Source organism: Saimiri boliviensis, chromosome 13 (assembly GCF_048565385.1).
Source record: "Saimiri boliviensis isolate mSaiBol1 chromosome 13, mSaiBol1.pri, whole genome shotgun sequence".
Taxonomy (NCBI): Eukaryota; Metazoa; Chordata; class Mammalia; order Primates; family Cebidae; genus Saimiri; species Saimiri boliviensis.
The window spans coordinates 100,628,191-100,649,724 of NC_133461.1; the positions used below are offsets into that span (position 1 = coordinate 100,628,191).

The following is a 21,534-nucleotide window of genomic DNA, read 5'->3' on the forward strand; positions in this document are numbered from 1 at the left end:
AGAGGGAGGGTGGACCCAAAATACTTAGTACTGTAACTGAAATACATATAGCCATACTATGATTAAGAAGTCAAAAAGCGGCCAGGCACGGTGGCTCACGCCTGTAATCCCAGCACTCTGGCAGGCTGAGGTGGGTGGATCACCTGAGGTCAGGAGTTTGAGGCCAGCCTGGCCAACATGGTAAAACCCCATCTCTACTAAAAATACAAAAAATTAGCCAGGTGTGGTAGTGGGCACCTGTAATTCCAGCTACTCAGGAGGCTAAGGCAGAATAATTGCTTGAGCTCAGGAGGTGGTAGTTGCAGTTGCCCAAGATTGCGCCACTGCGCTCTAGCCTGGGTGTAACAGAGCAAGACTCTGTATTAAAAAAAAATAATAAGTCAAAAAAAAAAAAATAGATGTTGGCATGGATGTGGTGAAAGGGAACACTGCTCCACTGCTGGGGGGGAATGTCAATTAGTACAACAACTATGAAAAGCAGTGTTGAGATTCCTTAAAGAATTAAGTAGAACTACCATTCAATCCAGCAAACCCACTCCTGGGCATCTACCCAAAGGAAAATAAGTCATTATATGAAAAAGACACATGTACCTACATGTTTATAGCTTGGCAATTTGCAATAGCAACAATATGAAACCCACCTAAGTGCCCACTGGCCAGTGAGTGGCTAAAGTGTGGTATATATGCATCATGGAGTACTACTCACCCTTAAAAAGGAACAAAATTATGTCTTTTGCAGTAACTTAAATGGAGATGGAGGCCATTATTCTACATGAAGTAATTCAAGAATGGAAAACCAGATATTTTATGTTCTCACTTATAAGTGGGAGCCAAGCTATGAGAATGCAAAGGCGTCAGATTAATATAATGGACTTTGTGGGGGAAGGGAAGGAGGTAGGTGACGGATAAAGGACAGCACATTGGGTGCAGTTTACACTGCTTGGGTGATGGGTACATGAAAATCCCAGAATCATCAATACCATGTAACCAGAAACCACTTGTACCCCAGAAAATATTGAAATAAGAAAAAAAAAAACATATAGCCATAGACACATCCTACCTGATCTCACTTCTCTAAGAATCTGAGGAAGTTAGACTCCTAGAGGCAGAGAGTAGAACAGTCTTTACCAGGGGCTGCAGAGCGTTAGGGAGCAGGATGGGGAGATGTTGGCCAAAGGGTGGAAAGTGTCAGTTATAGGATCAGCAAGTTCTGGGAATCTAATGTACAGCATGGGTGGCAATGAATGTGTTAATTTGACCATGGAGGTCATTACACAATTATGTATATCAAGTCATCATGTTGTACATGCTTCATAAATACAGTCTTTGCCAGTTAAATTTGTAAAAAATAATAAAACTGTTAAGCAAAAAAAAAAAAACCCATACATATAGCAATGATTTAGTTATTTGAAGTATTAAGCAGGAGTTTCAAAATACCGTTCATAAAGCAGGGACGGATAGAGGTTATGAAAAGTCAAGTTGCATATGGGTACATTGGAGCCAAATGAGTGTAATATCTAGCTACAAAAAAGGAAAGAAGGTGAAAGGAAGAATATGCACTTAGCACACTCATGGACGTCAGCCCTACTAAGTCCTGTAAGAAAACTGTTACTGTCCCCCCTTTGCAGCTACGAAAACTGCAAGCTCAGCGAAGTTGGATAATTGCTCAAAGTCACACATGACAGAGTCAGAATACAAAATCCTTGCATTAGTCTGCTCAGTCTTCATGACAAAATAACACAGACTGTGTGGCTTAAACTACAGATATTTATTTTCTCACAGTTCTGGTGACTGAGCATCTGAGATCAGGGTGCCACGATGGTTAAGTTTTGGTAAGGGCTCTCTTCCCTGCCTGCAGACAGTTGCCATATTGCTGTGTGCTCACGTGGTGAAGAGAGAGATCAAGCTCTGTGATATCTCATTTACTAAAGGCATTCATCCCATCAGTCCAGGGCCCCACCCTCATGAATTCAGCTAACCTTCATTACCTCCCAAGATCCCCATCTGCTAATACCATCACACTGGGGGTTAGGGCTTCACATATGAATTTGGAGGAGACACGAGCATTTACTCCATAGCAATCCTCTTGACTTGAATTTCTTGTGTGTGTGTTTTTTTTTTTTCCTCCAACACAGAAGGTGGCAAGAACTTTGTATTTTGGGCTTTCATTTCCCACACTTGTGCCTTATTGACCTGGGCAGTTCTAATCTGTTCATCCTCAGAGCAGAATAGGTCATGCTAATGAGGGTCCCCCAAAACTATTTGTTGAGTCAGTGGCCACAGTAGGCTCTCAGTGAACATGAGCAGTCTGAATTACTCAGAAGGCACTCATCCCTGCATACCACCTTCATCTTTTAAATGTTATAACTGATCATTTTCAGTTGATTTTCTTTATAAAGCTATTATTCTGTGAGACCATTTTTCCCTTTTGGACAAGAGATTGCTTTGTAGGGAAGAGCCAGAAAGAGATCTAAAGACAAAACCCATCTATCTGAGGTTCCCTAAAGAAAAGTAAAACTGAGTCAGAAGAAATGGAGTCAAATCCTGTGTTCCCCCCCAGGGCGCCACTGCGACACACATCCAGCTTATAATGGAACGGCTGCTGAGAAGGGTCAACCGGACAGTGATTGGGATGAGCCGGCAGTCTCCCCACATCGTGAGTATCTCTTTGGTGGATCCCCGGCTGCTCCTGCTTCTCTGTGCCCCCTGCCTATCAGGAGGCTTTTGGGGCCAGTGGCTTTAGGCTGTTTTTCACATGGACCTCTCACATCGTGGGCTATTGGTTATAATCTTGAGCAGATCTTGGTTCTGATGTGGATTTTCCATTAAGAGAAAATGATTTAGCCTAGGCAATATAGTCAGATCCCATCCCTACAAAAAATTAAAAATTAGCTGGGCATAGTGATGGTGCGTGCCTGTGATTCCAGCTACTCAGCAGGCTAAGGTGGAAGAATGTGAGAAAGATAAATAGCCAAAAAGTTCATGGACAGACTGTTTAATTCAAAGAAAAGGAAATGAAAATGCAAAGTGAGATTAAATAAGCCTCTAATACCCAGATTAGGCAAGGTCCTGGAGAAACAAATCGTGTTAGACACTGGTGGGAACATAAGCTAGCTGATAATTTGGCAATATATATATCAAAGGCGTTAGTGCAATAAATTTACACTGCTTTGTAATTGAAAAAATAATTTTTTTTTAATACAGGCTGTGGCACTGTCACCCAATTTAGAGTGCAGTGGCGTGACCTTGGCTCACTGCATCTCTTACTCCTGGGTTCACACAGTTCTGTCTCACCCTTCCAAGTAGTTTGGATCACAGATGCCCACCCCCATGCTCAGCTAATTTTTGTATTTTTAGGAGACACGAGATTTCACCATGTAGGCCAGCTGGTTTTGAACTTCTGACCTCAAGTGATCAGCCCGCCTTGGCCTCCCAAAGTGCTGGGATTACAGGTGTGAACCACCATGCCTGGCCTAAAAAATAAACTTTTTAAAACAAAAGAGACAGTCTAAGGCATATGTTCAGAAAGAGATGGACATAGACAGTCTTTCATTGTTCTGCTTGGGGGATCTTTCCAGAGGGAAAGATTATTGTGCTAAATTCCTTTGTTCATTGAATTCTTGTTGATCTCTGTTGTGCTAACTTCCTTTGTGTTATTTTCATAACTAGATGAATATAGGAGGTTAGTACCCCTGGATCTTTATCCCCTGCCTAAAAAAACAAGTCTATAATTCAAATATTTTTGGACTAGGGGAGAGAACCTTGAATATGTAATTCCTGAACTCACAAATGGAAGCAATGTTAATTAATCATCTAGTTATTAATTTTGTCTCTTCAAGTCAGGCTCACAGTTCATGTGGGTAATATGTGAGAACAACTGGCTAAAGGGCTCTGGAGTTGGAGAAGTGGTATCAGGTTGTATTAGTCTGTTCTCATGCTGTTGATAAAGACATACCCGAGACTGGGTAATTTTATAAAGGAAAGAGGTTTAATTAACACACAGTTCAGCATGGCTGGGGAGGCCTCAGGAAACTTACAATCATGGTGGAAGGGGAAGAAAACACATCCTTCTTCACATGGGAGCAGCAAGAAGTGCCAAGCAAAAGGGGGAAAACCCCTTTGTGAACCCATCAGATTTCGTGAGAACTCACTCACTATCATGAGAATAACAGAGGGTAACTGTTCCCACGATTAAATTACCTCCCACCAGGCCCCTCCCACAACACATGGGGATAATAGGAAGTACAATTCAAGATGAGATTTGGGTAGGGACACAGGCAAACCATATAGCAAGGAGATATCATCATCATTGCTTGCCCTCCTCTCCACCATGATCAGTGTTGCCACCTCTTTTCCTGCTAGCCTTCCTCCCGACTCAGATTTGTTTAACTAATATAAGTATTTCAGACATTTCTCCATGGAATTCTATACTACAGCTCTGTCTCAACAAGAGACCAAAAGCCCCACAAGTTGTTACATCTTCACTGGTAATCTCAGTGAGGTGTCCTGTCTGTAGGAATCCACACTCCATAGCTGTTAATGGGATTCCTTCACTTAGACATGAAAGGAGGTAGTTTGAAGCAGAAACAGCAAAGCACGTGGCCTTTGGACCTTTAGAATGCAGTGTGTTTCCAGAGTGATGGGGACCTGCATGGCTCATTTAGTGGGAAAAGCCAAGTTCATGGGGTCACATCTTATTTTTATCTGTTGGTGGTCGAAGGAGTCTTGGATTTGTGCTTTCCTTTTCCTTCCAGGGGAGTTTTGTGGCTTGCATGATTGCCATCCTGCGGCAAATGGATGACAGCCACTATGGCCACTACATCAGCACTTTCAAAACCAGACAAGACATCATTGTAAGTTGCCTTTATGGGGTCCTGGTAACCTGAAGACTTCTTATATTTGGTTTTTAAAAAAATGACTGAAACTGAACACCATGAGTCCAGGGATCTCTTCCCACCCACCTCCAGTGCTATGTGGCTGTCCACAGTGATTATGGAAAGAAGAGAGCTGATTCCTACTTTCCTTCTTTGACAGGGTTTGAAAAAGAGTACAAGACATATATCAAGAGGTTATCACACACCTTAATCTCTCTTGAGCTTAGAGAGAACCCTTATTTAGCAACATTTAGGAGATGTTTTTTCTCTGAAAAGGGGATATTGCTTAATATGTGGGTACAGTAACTACTGATGCTGTGGCAAGGATTTTAGAAGGCAGGGGTGTGCAAAGTCTTCTAAGACGTGGTTGATACCATTTGGAAGACGGTAATAAAAAGAGATAATCTCTGCCCTTTACAACGGGTACAAGTGGGCCAGTGAGTATTAACTCCTGAGCTCCGCCTCCTGTCTGATCAGCAGAGGCATTCGATTCTCATAGGAGCGGAGTCCTATTGTGAACTGCATATGGGAGGGATCTAGGTTGCCAGCTCCTTCTGCAAATCTCACTAATGCCTGATGATCTGAGGTGGGACAGTTTCATCCCAAAACCCCTTCCTGCCCTCATCAGTGGAAAAATTGTCTTTCATGAAACCAGTCCCTGGTGACAAGAAAGTTGGGGACTTCTGCTTTAAAACATTTATTTTTCTTTTCTTTTTTTATTGCATTTTAGGTTTTGGGGTACATGTGAAGAACACTCAAGATTGTTGCATAGGTACACACATGGCGGTGTGATTTGCTGCCTTCCTCCCCATCACCTATATCTGGCATTTCTCCCCATGCTATCTCTCCCCAAAAACATTTATAAGTTATCTTCAGTTGAAAATATTTTGTTCTCTTAAGCAGGAAAGTTTTTCTCCTAGTTGCTATAAAGCATTCATCTAAGAGGCTGAGTTAGGCCTCTGGCTGTGACTTCACAATGCCTTCCCTTCAGGCCATTGTTGGTGGCCCTTCATATTATTTATATATATAATTATTGCTATATATGTTCAGATGTCCATGAAGGTGTTATTAGACTTTGCAGAGCAGTGGACTGAATGTGCAGCTGAATTAGTGTACTGATGTCATGTGGACACTAGTCTTTGGATAACTTCCCATCATCTGTGCATATTCTAGTCTTTTTGTTCTGGATTCTCCACTTTCTGCATCTGTCATGCTGAGTAGGTGGCCAGTGCCCCTGTGGATTCGCAGTTCCTTCCTTGCCCATCACTCTCCTTTCTGTGATGCCCACCTGATGGACAAACATACAAGGAATTGGAGGGAAAGTGCTGTTTGTTATCAGTTGGTCCCATGGTAGACTCTCAGTGATCGACCACATGACTTGAGCCAAAGGTCTCCATGAGCTGCCACTTGGGCCACCCTGGCAGGCAGCATGTCACAGGAACCAAAGCAATATGTAGGTGTGCCTGCGGAGACCAGGAGCGAGAGGACCAGGATGAGAGGAAGGGAGGGGAGGGGTAAGGCCAAGGGTGCCAAGGGTAGCTGTGTGTGAGATCTCTACAGGCAGGTGGTATAGCGGGTAAGAGCACAGGTTTTAACACCCAGCTCTGGGTTTGAATTCTCATGATTCTACTTCCTTGTATGCCCTATGGGGCAAACTGTTTAACCTCACTCTACCTCAGTTTCCTCACCTGTAAGAGTACCCACCTTGAGGGTAATTTAAGTGTTACTTGGCTCCATACATGGGAAATGCCTAGCTTCCTGCAGATTGGCATGTAGCTAATGCCTATGAGGACAAGCTTTTTATAACAATCATCATGTTGTTATTGCTATATAAGGTAAAATTAACATTAAACATTTTAGGGATTTTTTTTTCAAATTTCCTTCAGAAAGCAGGCATGATAGGGAAGCTTTAAATTCAAACCCTAACAATTTGGCTCCATTGTTAAGTAAGAAAAAAAGGGGCATACCTCCTGTTTGCCAGCAAAATGGCAAGCTCCTCTACCTATATTATATAATTAAAAGAGGATCATTATCCCCACGAGGGAACGAAGGCCTTGGGAAATGAGGGAACATGCCTGAATTTAGTCTCCAGTGGGCGAGCTACCGTGCACAGCCAGGCCTTTGCCTCCCAATGGCCGTTCCTTTGACTCCTTCATGCTGCCTTCTGAGTGAACTGCATAAAGGCCATTGGGAAGTGGTGGATAAAACGGAGCTTTGGGATTCTCTGTGAGTTTCCTTTATCATGCTGTCTCATTAATTTAGATTTCTAGGAGTTCAATGGAGAATCTGTATCTGAACCAAATAAGAAGTATCTAAATTCAATCCTTGCTTCACAAGCCGTGAATTCCTATGGATTTCAAAGAAAGGTTAACAGAATGGTTAATAAATTGGGGGAAGCACTTAAAGTATATAATGAGGCCAGATGTGGCAGCTCACACCTGTGATTTCAGCACTTTGGGAGGCTGAGGCAGGTGGATAACTGGAGGTCAGGAGTTTGAGACCAGCCTGGCCAATGTGGTGAAACCCCATCTCTACTAAAAATACAAAAATGAAAAATTAGCCAGTGGTGGTGGCAGAACACCTTGACACCTGTAATTCCAGCCACTGGGGTGGCTGAGGTGGAAGAATCTCTTGAACCCAGGAGGTGGAGGTTGCAGTGAATTGAGATCATGCCACTGTACTCCAGCCTGGGTGACAGGCAGAGACGCCCTCTCAAAATAAATAAATAAATAAAATATATGATGAAACAAATTTTGAATTCATTATGTCAGGGATTTCAGAAATGAGGGTGGGTATGTCTAATGCACCATGAAATCAGGGGAAAATCTGCAGTTGCAGGCATACTTGCTGGCCAGAGAGAGCCATTCCCCATGCCGTTCAGCATCCAAAGTGTAGGAAGTTACCCAGCTTGACCAGCATCTCAGAAAAATATGGTTAGCAACAGACTCAGGCCTCCTGCCTCTCACATACTGTTTTTACCACTGCACAATATGCAGGTGTCCAGCCGGAACTGTGTAGGTTAGTGCCAGAGAAACTGGACAGTACTTTCAGGAGTCCCACTGGAAAAAGTCTACATTTAGCTAACTAATAAAAATGCCTTCAAAACATTTTAGCTTTGCTTTTAACTCTGATTGTTCTATTTCTGAATTAGTTTTGGCTCCCAGTCCCCTTTGGAGCAGAAGAGCCAAGTTTCCTATTCTGTGCTCTGTATGCTTATGTGATTAGTTATTAGTCATCACCAGTCACTGTTAGGATCCCTTTCTAAGGACCATTTAGGACCCTTCTTCCAGGCTGCACATGATAATGTCCCTGGCACAAGAAGAATCGCGATTCTGCCTCTCATGTGTATCACATTGTCCTGTTCTAACCATAAAAAGGAGGATTGAACTGAAATCTATTAAACGTACCCATTTACCAACAATTATTGGTGAGTTATGTTTAAGTGTATGAGATACATTCTGATAAGCTATGGCAGCAGAGGATGAAAGAGATAAGAGTTTCAAACTTGAGGTTCAAAGCCCCAAGTTCTCGTCTAGCTCTTCTTCCTGCTTCCTTTTTTTTTTTTCTTCTTTTTGATACAGAGTCTTGTTCTGCCCCCCAGGCTAGTGGAATGGAGCAATCTCAGCTCTCTGCAACCTCTACTTCCCAGGTTCAAGTGATTCTCCTGCCTCAGCCTCCCAAGGAGCTGGGAGTACAAGCAGACATCACCATGCCTGGCAAATTTTTGTATTTTTAGCAGAGACGGGGTTTCACCATCTTGGCCATGCTGGTGTTGAACTCCTTACCCCTTGATCTGCCCACCTCAGCCCCCCAAAGTGCTGGGATTACAGGCATAAGCCACCACTCCTGGCCCTCCTTCCCACTTTCTATGCCCTTAAGTGAGTCCTTTAGTTTTTCTTAGCCTGAGTTGTATCATTTGTAAAATGTGGATGATTCCTTTTGTCCTCATCTTCCTCAGGGTCCTACAGTACAAAAATCAAATCACATCATAGCTAGCTGTAAGAATGCTTTGTTATTCCTACAACCCTGGAAAGATGGGCCATTACTGTGAGACTAAGGATGTCCTGTTCTGAGGTTGTGGTTCTGCTTATGTGCATGCTGGAATAAAGACTATGAATGGAACCCAGTTTTCCCCCAACCTCTCCTCTGCTCTCCACAGGACTTCCTCATGGAAACTTTTATCATGTTCAAGGACCTGATTGGAAAGAATGTCTACGCCAAAGATTGGATGGTGATGAATATGACTCAAAGCAGGTAAGACAGCCCGCGGCCAGCCCTGAGGCATTTGTCTGAATGCCTGAGGCTGCTGTGTGAACTTTGGGAAGTGCCGTTAAATCCCTTTGCCTCAGACCCATTATCTGTAAAGTGAGGATCTTCCTGCTGCAGAGGACCTAATTTATGTGCTCATGATCCTGATTTTCCCAGGGTTTTGCCTTTGCCCACCTTGGGCTCTCGCTCCCTTCTCTAGTGCAGTCTCTTCAGTCCTCTCAGGGTCATCGTCCTCTCCTCCTCAACTCTGCATTGCACCTTTCAGTGGCTCCACATGGCCTGGCTTCATCCTGACATTTAGGGCTCACCTGTTCGTGTCTGTTCTATGACCAGTCCATGACGTATTTAACCAGATTCTTCTTACAAACATTTAGATTCTTTCCATTTTCTATTATGTGAAATAGCACTGTGATAGCCTTCCTTGCCTTAAATATTTAAAAACAACCATGGTTATTTTATCAGGATCAACTCCTAAAAGAATTTACTAGTTCAAAAGTTTGGCAAAATCATAGGGCTTCCGATACGTAGTGCCCAATAACTAGTCGCTTCTGCTACCTCCCTGTGTGTGTACCTGTACTCCAACCAGACTGGCCCCTGCCGAGTCCCTGAACACATGGTCTGCTCTGCCTCACACTGGTCTTCCGCCAGCAGTGCCTTCCCTATAACCTCTAGCTGTCAGTGTTTCTGCCATTCCATAAAGTTCTTCTCAAGCGTCACCTGCAGAGGAAGCCTTTCTGGCCTGGATGCCATCTCTTCTTCCTTTGATTTTCCATACCCCATTCAAAACTTCTCATAGAATCGTTTTCAGATTCCATGTTGGATAATGGTTAGATGTACATATTGTTAATTTCCCCAAGTTAAATATTTCTTAAGACCAGAAACTGTGTCTTTCCGCACAGACCTGAGCCCATGCCTTGCAATTGTTGGCCCACAACAAATATTTGTTGAACAGAAGTGAAATGAACTGAATACATATTATATTAAAAGATTGTTGGAATTCAATGAGCTAAAGAAAGCAAAGTATTATTGTAAGCGTTATTGTTAACTCTACATGATACCCGATTTTGAGTAATTCTACTCATACCTGATTAGAAGAAGGCTTCCCTGCTAGGCACAGATTAGGTTTTAAAAATTGCATCAGAAACCTAAGCTTAAACAGAAGCATCATAATAGACTCTGTATTTCTCTGGTTTGAGGCTTAAGAAGCCTGGTTTGCAGTCTCAGATCTGCCGTCAATTACCTACATTGGGACGTGGCCCTGAGTGGCTCGTCCTGTTAGTTCTGTAAACTGAGCTCCTGTGTCCCGTCTGCAGGTGCTGTTGTGCTTTTGGTCCCCAGGACACTGTAAGATTGTGCGGTCTTACAATGCCAGGTTCAGGTTTGATTTAGTTTTTAACATTGGTGGGAAAAGGTTTCAAAGGGCAAAAAGTTGCCTTCTTTACCTGGTGTTTTTCTTCCCCAGGGTTTTTCTCCGTGCTATAAATCAGTTTGCTGAAGTTCTCACAAAATGCTTCATGGATCAGGCAAGCTTTGAACTTCAGGTAGGCATGTGACTCACGTACATGCTTCTGGAATTCTTGACCCATGGCAAGAGAACTATATGAATTTGGAAAATGTCTCCTCAGATTTCACCATTTTCACGTGAACAAGGTTTACCTGTGTTTTGTCATTTTCTAAAGCACACATAGCTGTTCCACTGTCCTCTAAACACAATAAAATAGGGGTTGTTTCTCCTTTCTATAAAGGTAACACATTTTAAAAAAACAAAAAAAAAATTTTAAATAGTAGAAGATCAAAAATACAAATAATCCTCCTTGTCACTGTAAACATTTGGAGTTGACCCTTTGTATATTTACACAAAGACACATAGACACACATAGCTAAAATAAGGACACAGGTAACTCTCCAACCTACAAATGGACAGTTCTAAAGAACAGTTTGTATACACAGTTTGTGAAAGTCTAAAGGAATTGCAGAACAGATTATAGCACTAGCTCTATCTTCATTCACTCATTCGTTGATTCATTAGCTCTGTCTTCATTCACTCATTCATTGATTCACTCATTCATTCATCCATTTAACAAATGTTCGAGTACTTATATGTACAGGGCACTATTTTGTGCCCCAGTAGGGGCATTTCCCTGGTGAAGGCGGGTAAGTTTCCCTTGCTCTCATGCTGCTTACCTCCCAGAGTATTCTGCATTTTGTGGGTGATGTGCTTTCTGTGTTCTTTGTCTTTGTATCTGTGGAACTGTTATCAGTGGAGGTTCTTGACTACAAATTGTCCAGGTTCTTGGCATTTTGAACAAGGAATCGGACAAAATGCACAAAGAAAGCAATGAAAGAATGAAGCAACAAAAGCACAGATTTACTGAAATGAAAGTACACTCCACAGAGTGGGAGCGGGTTCCAGCAAGTGGCTCAAGAATGCTGGTTACAGAATTTTCTGGCATTTAAATGCCCTCTAGAAGTTTCCCATCAGTTACTTGGTTACACACTATGTAAATGAAGGAGTGGCTAGTGACCAGTCTGATTGGTTGTGGGAGGGGACCAATACGTTGAATTTGTCATCTGCCACATGGTACAAAGGGGTAGTCTCTGATCCTTTTGTTACTTGGGTATGGAGAGTGGGGGTTTCCTTTTGATTCAGTTCTAAGAAGTCATTGTGAATTGGCCTTAGGTGCCCTGCCTCCAGGCCATGTTTACTTGCCTCAGAACTTTAAAATGGAAACTCATCATAAGTAGAGGAAATTACACACACACACACACACACAAACACACACACACACACAGATGCATACACATATGAATATATATTATATGTATGTATATGTATATATGTATATTTTTGCCAAAATGGAATTGAGTTGTGCGGTTCTTTGGTACCCTGTTAAACTATTTTCCTTTCTCAGTTATCTGTGATCTTTTCAATAATGTTGAATATTTTTATATTTTAATGGCTGAATACTGTCTGTTCTATGACTGGTCCATGATGTATTTAACCAAATTCTTATGAACATTTAGGTTGTTTCAATTTTCTATTATGTTAAATAACACTGTGATGGATTTCCTTGCTTTAAATATTTTAAAATGTTCATGGTTGGCTGGGCATGGTGGCTCACGCCTGTAATATCAATACTTTGGGAGGACAAGGTGGGCAGATCACCTGAGGTCAGGAGTTCAAGACCAGCCTGGCCAGCCATGGCGAAACCCTGTCTTTACTAAAAATATGAAAATTAGTCAGGTGTGGTGGTGGGCACCTGTAATTCCAGCTATTCAGGAGTCTGAGGCAAGATAATTGCTTGAACCTGGGAGGTAGAAGTTACAATGAGCCAAGATGACGCCTCTGCGCTCCAGCCTGGGTGACAGAGCAAGGCTTTGTCGCAAAAGAAAACACACACACACACACACACACACACACACACACACACACATTTGTGATATTTATCTTTATGTGTATATACGTATTCGTGGTTATTTCATCAGAATAAAGTCCTAAAAGTGTTTACTTATTCCAAAGTTTGGGAAAATCGTAGGGCTTTTGAAAGATAGGGCCAAACAACCACTATAAATAGATACACTTCTTGACAGCAGTTTTCCTTTATCCCAGGAGTAAAGAAAAATATAATAGTCTAAATCTTTTTTAAGCTTAATATGAAGTCCCAAGACTTTTAGGATTGAATAATCAAAACCCAGGAAAAAGAAATCTTGTCGATTGTATTTTGTTGTTTCATTAATCCCTGATTAATGACTTTTTACCATGTGACACTGTTTTATTATGACCCCTATTCATGTTATTTTTCATTTCCTTTTTACCTACACAATTAATTTTGAACAGCTCTGGAACAATTACTTTCATTTGGCAGTAGCATTTCTCACCCACGAGTCCCTTCAGCTTGAAACCTTCTCACAAGCCAAGCGCACCAAAATTCTTAAAAAGTAAGTGTCCGTTTAAAGTTAAGATTGGGAAGGGGCTTCTTCAGTTTATATTGAGAGCAGTATTTTAGGTATCACAGAAATTACTGTGTAGTGACTATCCATGTTGTTAGTGAGGTAGGCATTAAACTAATTACTTAATGGACCTCATATTACCCAGGTTCACCTCTCTTTTCTTAAGGCCCAACCATCTTCCCATCAGTCATCGAAAGCTTTTTATCAAATATGTACCTGGAGAGGGACCTCAGCTTTCTGCATGCCCCTCCCCAAGAACAGCTGCGCCTCTGCTTGCAGCTTCCCCAAATTGCAGGCATGGTACCTCCTCGCGCATAGTGCTTCGCAAACCACACTCCAGCACAGTGGCTCTACCTCCCTGTCGTTTCAGCAGAGAAAGTCAGGACTCAAACATTGCAGAAAAATACCCTCGAGGTTCCTGGCCTGAAATTCAAAATGGAATTATGTGCAGGAGTGATAAGAGATTTAGGGAAACGTTTCATTTCATTTAGAGACAGAAAACCCAAAGGCCGTGTTGTTAAAAAATAACTTGAGAAATGTATTATTTGAAGACTTCGAAATTTTAGTTCTGTTCCCCTTGTTGGGATCTCTGTTATACCTAGGAGAATTATTTAGTCTCTTCTACCTCTGGTTCCTCCCTCAAAACCTGCCAAAAACTGCAAAGTATTTTTTGCTCCCAAGAACCAATTTGTATCCCTTTATGAGCGGTATCAGTCCCATTGAGAGTGCATGATGTAGAGCCTTCCAATGTGAATACTTTGAAGAACACACTGGAACGGATGTATATTCCCCAAATATAAGTCTGTAAAGTAAATAAGTATTGAGTCTGCCTGTTAGACTTCAGTCACATTACTGGATAATCATACTTTGTTCATCTTCCTTTTCATCAGTGTTTGCCTTGTTTTGTTTGGCTGTGTCTGTGTCTCACTCTTCTCTCTGAAGTGAGTTTGTTAGTCTCATCTTCTCAGTTATTTTTCAGCATTTTTATTTGGCTTTTTATGCTGTCAGGGTCCCCTGGCCTCTGTGTGCCCCATTCCCTTTGGGTGCTCGTTTAGGTATGAACCTCATTTCTTAAGGCTGGGCCTTAAGAGTGACCAGTGGGACACAGACTATTTTTACTTTCTTTCTTAATGTGTTTCTGTGATTCATTTCCACTGTAAATCCTCCTTCTGGTTTATGATCTTCTTCCTAGATACGGGGACATGAGAAAGGAAATCGGCTTTAGAATCCGGGACATGTGGTATAACCTGGGTGAGTGTCTAGCCTTGAACAGGCCTGATCACAACCTCTGAGTCATAAGCATCCCATGATGAATTCTTTTTTTTTATTTTAATCCAGATAACCCTCAGATGTATTTGTCTTTGTGTCTGAAAGTGAAAGTTGATTTGTAGATTTCATTGACAATGAACTGCCTCTTACTCTGGCATCCACATGTTATCAGAATATAATATTGAGTCGCTCACTTCTGAATTGAGTTGATTTTCCCACATAAACCTTTTTTTTTTTTCTTATGGGCCCTGTGGAGGAAGATTGTAACACTTTCCTTTCAGTGAAATAGTTTTTTAATATCTTTATTCACTTTAATTTCAGGTCCCCACAAAATTAAATTCATCCCATCCATGGTGGGTCCGATTCTGGAGGTCACTCTGACCCCCGAAGTAGAGCTCCGGAAAGCCACAATCCCTATTTTCTTTGATATGATGCAGTGCGAGTTCAATTTCAGTGGAAATGGCAATTTCCATATGGTAAGAAGTGGTAGACCCCGTAGTATTAGTAAATGCACATATAGTCAACTCATAACTCATTTCTTTCTATGTCGAGAAGCAGTAACCTAAATAGTGTAAGTCCACATTGATCTGAAAATTCACTGCATATTTCATTTTGTAAAGCAATTAGAGATCAAGTCAGGTAATACAGCCCACAGCCTGGAAGATATTTTTTGCTACATGTCTTTCCTAAGGCAACACCCTGTCTCTGGATAATTCAAAAAACTTAACTACATATATTTTAATCCTGGCTGTTTCAGTATAACCCAGAGAGTATTGAATTTAAAAACCTATCTAATATAGTACAGCTGAAAGCAGTGCAGTGGATTAAGTTCTAATCCATTACTCTATAGCTTTGAGAACGTCTTTTTCCTGATATGTCTTCTCCATGCCTCTGTTTTCTTATCTACAAAGTGTATTAATATTGAAAGGACCTTTTAGCGGCTGTGAACCTCTGCAAAAGCAATCTCACTTCAGAGACTTGAACATGAAACTAAAATAAAGTAGAAAAAGGAGAATTATTTTTATTTTTGTTTTTATCTTTTTAGATGGAGTATTGCTCTGTTGCCAGGCTGGAGTGCAGTGGCGCGATCTCAGCTCACTGCAACCTCCGCCTCCCGGGTTCAAGCGATTCTCCTGCCTCAGCCTCCCAGGTAGCTGGGATTACAGGCGCCTGCCACCATGCTCAACTAATTTTTTGTATTTTTAGTAGAGACGAGGTTTCACCATGTTGGACAGGATGATCTCGATCTCTTGACTTCGTGATCTGCCCTCTTTGGCCTCCCAAAGTGCTGGAATTATAGGCACGAGCCGCTGCACCCAACCTGAGAATTATTATTCTACTTTTACATGCATAGTTGTAACAGAAAGCAATGTTTTGGATAATAATAATTATTTTTTTAATCAAATGTAATGCAAAGCACAAAGTAACATGCGACTACGTTAGAACGTTTTGATAGGGTCTTGGTGCACAGTTTATGTGTGACCCTCTGTGATGCCCCCTATCTGTGCTGGAAACAGTTCACAACTTCATCAGTGGGCTGACCAAGTCTAGAAAAGTTGGCCATGTTGTCTTCTACAGATGCAACATTTTCCTGTGAAACTCTGCCTTTGCTTTCAGTTTGAGAATGAGCTGATCACAAAGCTGGACCAGGAAGTAGAAGGGGGCAGAGGAGACGAACAATACAAGGTCCTTCTGGAAAAACTGTGAGTATTTCAGGGACAAAACTTTAAGTCAGTGGTGTCATTTTAGTAACAGAGAATAACAAGGGTGCTGATGCAATGACAGTCTCAGAATCGCCGAGGCCACCCTACCCTGTGGTCTTCGGTGTGGTTATGGGGTGTGTACTGTCCACGGTTGACATTTTTAATCTAGTGGGAGTCAAATGTTGGTGTCTTCTGGCCAGCCTGGCCCTGGAGAACACAGCAGATGGAAACGAGGAGGAGGTGCACAGAGCAGTGGCATTTTGCCCAGTGTTTGCATTTTTGAACTTCAACAAAAGTCTTAGCACCTCTAATTATAACTGCAAAGCAACAATGTAAAGGAAGAAATATTTCAAGGTCTGCTGTATATGTCACAAACACCTTATGTCCCGTAAAGGACATAAAACCAGAGCAGTTCTGTCTCCAGCCAGATTGGTCTTTGCCCTGCCCTGTCATCCACCTCATTCCACACATCTATACCTCTCTCTGGGCTCCCATTGTCCCCACTGTCCCCCCTTGCCCCACACCACACTCACCTATAACCCTCTTGCCCTCGTCATCCTCCTTCGTACCTGTGGAGTCATGAAGACTGGGAAACTGATTAAAAACCCTTAGGTGCTGGCCTCAGCGAGAGACTGAGCTTCAAACCCTGTTTTCGCCACATATTAAGAGTTTGGCTTTAGTCCAGTGATTCTGCTTATCCAACACCTCATTTTTCTCCCCCTCTCCAAGAATAGCATCTATTTTTTTAATATTATTTTGAGGATTACAGGAGATGATGGGCTAACATAGCATCTGTTGCAGAGTTCATGCCTATTAAGTATTGGCTGCTCTAGTGTTCATGGTTGTCACTATTACAGTTTGTTGTGTATGTGTATGGCTTTTTTTTTTCTTTTTTTTTTTTTTGAGACGAAGTCTTGCTCTGTCACCCAGGTTAGAGTGTAGTGGCACAATCTTGGCTCACTGCAACCTCTGCCTCTGGGTTCAAGTGATTCTCTTGCTTCAGCCTCCCAAGTAGCTGGGATTCCAGGCACCCACCACTGTGCCTGGCAAATTCTTCTATTTTTAGTAGAGACGGGGTTTCACTGTCTTTGCCAGGCTGGTCTCGAACTCCTGAGGTCGTGATCCACCCACCTTGGCCTTCCAAAGTGCTGGGATTACAGGCATGAGCCACCATGCCTGGTCTATGTTTGTTTGTTTGTAAGAGATAGGGTCTCTCTCTGTTGCCCAGGCTGGAGTGCAGTGGTGCCATGATAGTTCACCAAAGCCTTGAACTCCTGGGCTCAAGCAGTCCTCCCTCCTCAGACTCCCAACTACTAGGACTATAGGCATGTGTTGCCATGCCTTGCTGTTTCCTATTTTTATTTGTGTAGAAAAGGAGTCTTGCTTTGTTGCCCAGGCTGGCCTCAAAATCTTGCTTTAAGTGATCCTCCCACTTCAGCCTCCCTATTAGCTAGGACTATAGGCATGTACCACCATGCCCAGCCGGTTATTTTTATTTTTGTAGAGATGGAGTCTTGCTGTGTTGCCCAGGTTGATCTTGAACTCTTGGCCTCAAATGATGTTCCCGCCTCAGCTTCTCAATGTGCTGGGATTACCGGCATGAGGGACCCCGTCTGGCCTACTGTTATTATTATTTACAGGCCTACCCTTCATTCAGGTGGTAGCTACTCTAGACCATTGCTTTCTCATGTCCCCTGACCTTTTCTGATGTTCACCAACTGCGTCTCCAAGTGAGTACTTGCCTTGGTCACTACATTACTCACCTGTTTGTGGATGAGGATCTGTGTTTAAGCACAGGACTCCCAAATGTTTTCGTTTTTGAAGATTCCTTAAGGAACTAGCACTCTGAATACTTAGCAATAGAATTAAATTGATGAATAGTCTGTATTTTAAAGGACCAGAAGTCTTTCTTCTTTTGTTTTTAATGCTGATAAGAACTTTTGTTGGTCTTTTTATCCTGTTTCCATTAAGTCTTTCCATTTGAGCTTCAAACCTCCCAGTTTATATCTTTTGCAATTCTGATGTTACGTGGAATTAGATGGTTATGTGCATATACACCCAATATTTACACATGATAGGCTACTATTTTTAATCCTACAGCTGATTATTTTTACATAAGGATCTTACCTTGTTTTCTTCATTCTTCCTAGATCACTAACTCAGAAAAAATACAGATACATAGGTCTCCAGTGCCCAATAATAACCCTAAATCTGGACTAATGTTTTGGACCCATTTCTTTCTCTTTCCCTCTCCCTCTTGTCCCAGGTTTTCTTTTAATTACCTAATCTAATAAGCCCCAGAATTTGGCTCTATGTGCATCCAAAGGGACAGGATTTAGACTGAAAGTTTAGCCTCAGTTTGCTTCTTCATAACTCTGCATTTTTATCTGAAGCTCAGACTTTAAAGAGCCATGTTTCAATGTTTCAGGAGGTGTGCTAGGTATCTCTAGGCTGGACATCCATCCAAGGCATTCCAGAATGTTTGAAGGATGTCCTGAGTGCCAGTCCTCAGGGAGAATAGAGACAGGAAGAAAATGGTTTCATAGGGCTTGATTCGAGTCCTCAGAGAGCATACATAAGCCTTTTGAGCAAGGGTTTGTTGACTGAATAACACACAAACACAAAAGACATTGAAAGAAGGGCACTGTGGGCTGGGATTCTAAGTGATGGTGGGACTTAAGCTGAGTCCTAAAGGAAACTGGAACTCGAGTCAACAGAGAAGCGCAGCGTAAGCGAAGTTTCCAGGACAGGAAGGTGTTGCCTGAGGTGTGTGTTGGCGTAACTGTGTCACTGCATATCTAAGGCTGACATTCTGTGTCATCAAATCCTGCCCCAACTGCTGCTGAGACCCTGGTCAGTGCTGCTGGAATGACAGTGTGGGACCTGGGCTTTTGTCTCTCCCTCCGCCCCTCCAGGCTTCTGGAACATTGCCGAAAACACAAATACCTCTCCGGCTCTGGGGAGGTCTTTGCCCTCCTGGTCAGCAGTCTCTTAGAGAACCTGCTGGACTACAGAACCATCGTCATGCAGGATGAGAGCAAGGAGAACCGCATGAGCTGCACCGTGAACGTGCTGGTATGTGACACGCCCCTGGGATGGTGGGACGGCACTGCCAGGCTGCTCCTGCACCCCACAGCTCAGCTCTAGGTAGATCTCACAAACACAGAGGCGCCCTGGGGCACTTTTATAGAGCCGAAGTCTTCCTGAGTCTAATTGGAATGGCTGGCTCAGCTCACAGGTATCAGCAGCCACAGACCCTGAGGGTAAATTTGGTGTGTTTTTTGTTTGTTTTCATTTTGATTTCAATAGGTTTGCGAGTACAGGTGGTCTTTGGTTACATGGATAAGTTTTTTAGTGGTGATTTCTGAGATTAGACAGCACCTGTCACCCAAGCACTGTACCCAAAATGTAGTCCTTTATTCCTCACCCCCGCGTAACCTTCCCCGCTGAGTTCCCAAAGTCCATTATGTCATTCGTGTGCCTTTGCTCCCTGAGGATAAATATCCCCTTTTCTTGTGGGGATATTTTTTAAAGGGAAACTGAACTCTTTGGAAAAGTTAAACTGTGGGAAAGCGACAATAGTGGTTTTGGCTATTTTTGTGGCCAGCTCGTCAGTAGCTCTTGATTTATGTTGGGATTTTATGATCCTCTTTTTTTTTTTTTTTCTGGCAGAATTTTTATAAAGAAAAGAAGAGAGAGGACATATACATACGGTAAGCTGAAGGAAACATCTTGCTTCTGCTATTTATTTCATGGCTTTGTGATTGATTTCTTCAGTAAACAAATACCGTGCCCAACACCATGTTTGCTGCTTGGAGAGAACCCTAAAAGTACAGCTTCATTCACCCTGAACAGAAAAACTCTTTTAGACAGATACATGAGTAATTACGACCAGAAGGAGTGCATAAGTGAGGTCATGACAGGGATCCGGGAGAGATACACAACTTCTCTCTGCCTGGGAGGGCAGGAGAGGCTATAGAGGGAGGGGCTGTGTAGGGAGAGGCTATACAGTGAGAGGCAGGAAAACCTGCCAGAGAGTCCTAGCATCAAGTCTGCAAGTTCCTGAACATAAAACAAACTTGTACCTAACCAATATGCATGTTCTTGAGGAGAGACTCCATAGCTTTCATTAGCTTCCCAAAGGGATCTAAGACCTAAGATTTAAAAATATTAAGCATCACTACCTTAAAGAAAGAGGAGAGGTCGGGCACAGTGGCTCATGCCTGTAATCTCAGCACTTTGGAAGGCTGGGATCACAAGGTCAGGAGTTCGAGACCAGCCTGACCAATATGGTGAAACCCCATCTCTACTAAAAATACAAAAATACAAAAATTGGCCAGGCATGGTGTTTAGCACCTGTAATCCCAGCTACTCGGGAGGCTGAGGCAGGATAATCGCTTGAACCCAGGAAGCAGAGGTTGCAGTGAACCAAGATCACTCCACTGCACTCCAGCCTGGGAGACAAAGCGAGACTCCATCTCAAAAAAAAAGAGGAGAAACTCTGTCTAGTTTAGATGGAGTCAGAAAAATTTGGAAGCAGGAGGCTGCACAGTGTATTAAAGAAATGGAGAGGAACCAACTCCTTGGCTCAAGAGGAAGGAAATGCTTTCGTACAATAATGGGGAAGGGGATCAGGCAGGGAAGCAGGCTGGGGTCTGGTTATGGAATGAGCTGAACACTAGATCAACTCTCGAGCCTGGGCAACATGGCAAAACCCTGTCTCTATAAAACATATGAAAATTAGCCAGGCTTGGTGGCACATGCCTGTGGTCCCAGCTACTCAGGAGACTGAGGTGGGAGGATCACTTGAGCCCTGGAGCTCAAAGCTGCAGTGAGCTATGATCATACCGCTGCACACGCCAGCCTGGGCGATACAGCAAGACACTGTCTCCAAACAAAACAAAACAAAATAAACAAAACAGAAAACTCTTGAATGACAAAATGCTTCCTTTCTCCTCTTCTTGCCAGATATCTATACAAGCTTCGAGATTTGCACCGAGACTGTGAGAACTACACAGAAGCTGCCTACACGCTTCTCTTGCACGCTGAGCTTCTGCAGGTGAATGGCTGAGAGCCTTTTTCAACAGGGTGGAGTACAGTGTCCTTTCAGACTAAATGCTATACCTTTCAGGAATTTAATGGGAAAAAACCTTATTCCAGGGATATCCTTTTATACAAGTTGGTTTTTTTAAAAAATTCTTTTTAAATAGGCACAACTAGTTTGCAGATCAAGTATGGGAAAATTCCAGTTACCTTTTATTTAAAAATCCGTGTAAAGCAGACCATGACTTAGGAACCTTTGGTAATTGACACTCTAATTAAAAATAAAACACACATTGATGAATACATCTAAAATACATAAAATGCAGAAAACTGCAGAAAGATGAGTTGTAAGTGAATATAATACCATAGAAGTACTCTACTATTGATACTCTCTCCCTAAATAGATTTATGTTGTGGCTGGATAT

General features: G+C 42.4%; 1 protein-coding gene across 2 annotated transcripts in view; it reads left to right on the top strand.

The window, feature by feature from the left end:
* DOCK5 (dedicator of cytokinesis 5) overlaps nucleotides 1–21,534 on the top strand; it is a 224,933-nt gene that overhangs the window by 165,820 nt on the left and 37,579 nt on the right. For both annotated transcript variants that reach the window (XM_074384078.1, XM_074384079.1), the window contains 11 exons: nucleotides 2,561–2,656; nucleotides 4,755–4,853; nucleotides 9,034–9,128; nucleotides 10,606–10,684; nucleotides 12,982–13,082; nucleotides 14,287–14,345; nucleotides 14,685–14,839; nucleotides 15,981–16,066; nucleotides 18,982–19,141; nucleotides 19,739–19,779; nucleotides 21,035–21,125. In XM_074384078.1, the coding sequence (XP_074240179.1) occupies nucleotides 2,561–2,656; nucleotides 4,755–4,853; nucleotides 9,034–9,128; nucleotides 10,606–10,684; nucleotides 12,982–13,082; nucleotides 14,287–14,345; nucleotides 14,685–14,839; nucleotides 15,981–16,066; nucleotides 18,982–19,141; nucleotides 19,739–19,779; nucleotides 21,035–21,125 (1,062 nt within the window). The remainder of the gene's footprint in view (nucleotides 1–2,560; nucleotides 2,657–4,754; nucleotides 4,854–9,033; nucleotides 9,129–10,605; nucleotides 10,685–12,981; nucleotides 13,083–14,286; nucleotides 14,346–14,684; nucleotides 14,840–15,980; nucleotides 16,067–18,981; nucleotides 19,142–19,738; nucleotides 19,780–21,034; nucleotides 21,126–21,534) is intronic.